This window comes from Egretta garzetta, unplaced genomic scaffold (assembly GCF_000687185.1).
Source record: "Egretta garzetta isolate BGI_Z169 unplaced genomic scaffold, ASM68718v1 scaffold101, whole genome shotgun sequence".
Lineage (NCBI taxonomy): Eukaryota > Metazoa > Chordata > Aves > Pelecaniformes > Ardeidae > Egretta > Egretta garzetta.
The window spans coordinates 1,627,256-1,629,370 of NW_009258666.1; the positions used below are offsets into that span (position 1 = coordinate 1,627,256).

At 52.1% G+C, this 2,115-nt stretch overlaps 1 protein-coding gene across 1 annotated transcript in view; it reads right to left on the minus strand.

Moving 5' to 3' along the window:
* Window positions 1-2,115, minus strand: part of LOC104134981 (bone morphogenetic protein 8A-like) — a 10,184-nt gene that overhangs the window by 3,423 nt on the left and 4,646 nt on the right. The window contains exons 2-3 of the mRNA XM_009648585.1: window positions 643-835; window positions 77-225 (exon numbers count right to left, since the gene is read on the minus strand). Of these exons, the coding sequence (XP_009646880.1) occupies window positions 77-225; window positions 643-835 (342 nt within the window). The remainder of the gene's footprint in view (window positions 1-76; window positions 226-642; window positions 836-2,115) is intronic.

Here is a 2,115-nt window from a genome sequence, read left to right on the forward strand (position 1 = left end):
TCGAGAGGGGAGAGGAGAGGGCTCCAATTCCTGTGGATTTGGCCCCAAACGCTGCAGGTAGGCTGGGCAGGCTTACCATCATCTGTCTCCACGTAGAGTCGCAGCCCCAGGTTGTATTTCTGATCCACTAACCAGTGGTTGCTGGCCGCCGTGACGTCGAATACCAGCCAGCCCTCGGTCCCGGCACGCAGGTCCTGGGCATCCAGCAGGAACAGGTCAGACTCCCTGTGGAAATGGGGGGAAAAAAACCCCAAGCAGGTGAGTAATAGCACCCAAAGGGCACCAGTGGTAATTCACAGAAATGAGTCCTTGGTGCCTGTGTCCATATAGGTCCTGGCACCGCAGGGTCAGGATGGTGGCCTCCGGCACATGATGGTGGCCCCCTGGCAGCTGCTCTGGGGACACACCCAGCCCTGGCTGAAAAGCCGGGGTGTGGCATTGCCTGGTGGGAAAGTGTGGGAACAGCCAGCCGTGGCGGTGCTGCTTCCCTCAGCGTGTGCAAGGTGGTGGGAAAAGTGCCAAGGGCTGGTGCTCCATCCCCATCTTCATCCCCATCCCCATCCTCACGCCCCTCCGTATGTCCATCCCCGTCTCCATCCTCATCCCCATCCAAGTCTCCATCCCCATCCCTGTCCCCGTCACCTGTTGGAGTGCTCGGCGGCGATCTCGTAGATGCTGATGTGGAGGGTGTTGTTGGCATGGCGGGTGACACCCCGCGCCTTGTAGATGCGAAACTCGGCGGCCGTCACCGACTCGCCCGTGGGCACCTGGGTCAGGTCGAATCTGAACTCCTTCCAGTACGGCTTCGGTGAGAAGATGTCCCGGTCCTGCTCAACTGGGGAGCAAAGGGGTCAGGGGGGGCTGGGCCGGGCCCTCACCATGCCACCCTGAGGGGCTGATCGGAGCCTGCAGCCCCCCCACCGAGTCCCACCAACCCGATTTGCCCCCAGTTTGGGGACAAACCCTGCTGGCTCCAGGCCCCTCACTGGCTGAGCTCTTGGCTGCTGCTGCAGCGAATTCCCATCTCTCCTCTCCTGAGAGTTTTAATCTTGATGCAACTCCCCTTTTTTTCCACAATCCCCATCCCTTCATTTCACTATAAACCCCTAGCCCTCTTTCTTTATTGTTAATTTAAAAAAAAAATTAAAATCAAAAGCACGAAGGCTTGGCTATGGCGGGCACACAGAGCCCCTTGTGCTGTGGTTCAGGGGCTGCAGCCCTTTGCCCTTCTCCAAAGGGTGCAAAAACCACCCAAAAACCTGGCAAACAGCCCCCGGGGACTGCTGGGAGCAGGATTTGGGGTATTTGCAAGCTTTTCTGGCAGCTCGGGGTGCCTGGGGGGCAAAACCTGGACAACCCAGGGCTTGCCAGGGCCATCGCCAGGCGTCACGGGTCGCCTCTCCCCTGCAGGTTTTGGGCTGCTGAAATGTAAAGATTTTCAGCCTACGGCAGGCTGGGGTGGGGGATTGTCAGGCCACTGCTCTGTGAAAATAAAACCTTGCTTTTTACTGAAAATATCCACTTTCTGCAGAAAACCAGCGCATGTTGGGAAAGGAAAAAATCTGGTTGGTTTTTTTTTTTTATTAAGTCCGTAAAGAAAAAAAACCACCACCGTCTTGCTTTACGGTAATGCAGCCTCACACAGCTTCGCTAAGATGTAATTATTTTCTTCAAATTGTTCTTTAAAAATATTCTAGGCTGCTATGGCTGAATATAATTAAAGTGATTAAAGCTCCTCCTGCTTCAGGCACAAAAGCAACGTAACAAGCGCTTACTTTCAAAAAGAAAACACACAAATAATTAAACAAATAAAAACCCGCGCGTGTTTTAAATGCAATTTTTTTAAAAGATTCCGGGGGTGGGGGGGGAACATTCCAAATTTAATACACATAAAGTTTAATACACCATGAAAAGTTTTATACACCATAAAGCTGCCATCCCTGTTTATACAGGAGGAGCAGCGCGGAGCATCGCTCCAAACCGAACACCGAGATTTTAATTATGCATCCATAGATTATTTTTTCCCTTTTTTTTTTTTTTAAAAAAAAAAAAACCAAACCAAACACATTCCCTCCAGCTACTGGGCTCGCCACAAGTTATGTTATAAAAAAAGCC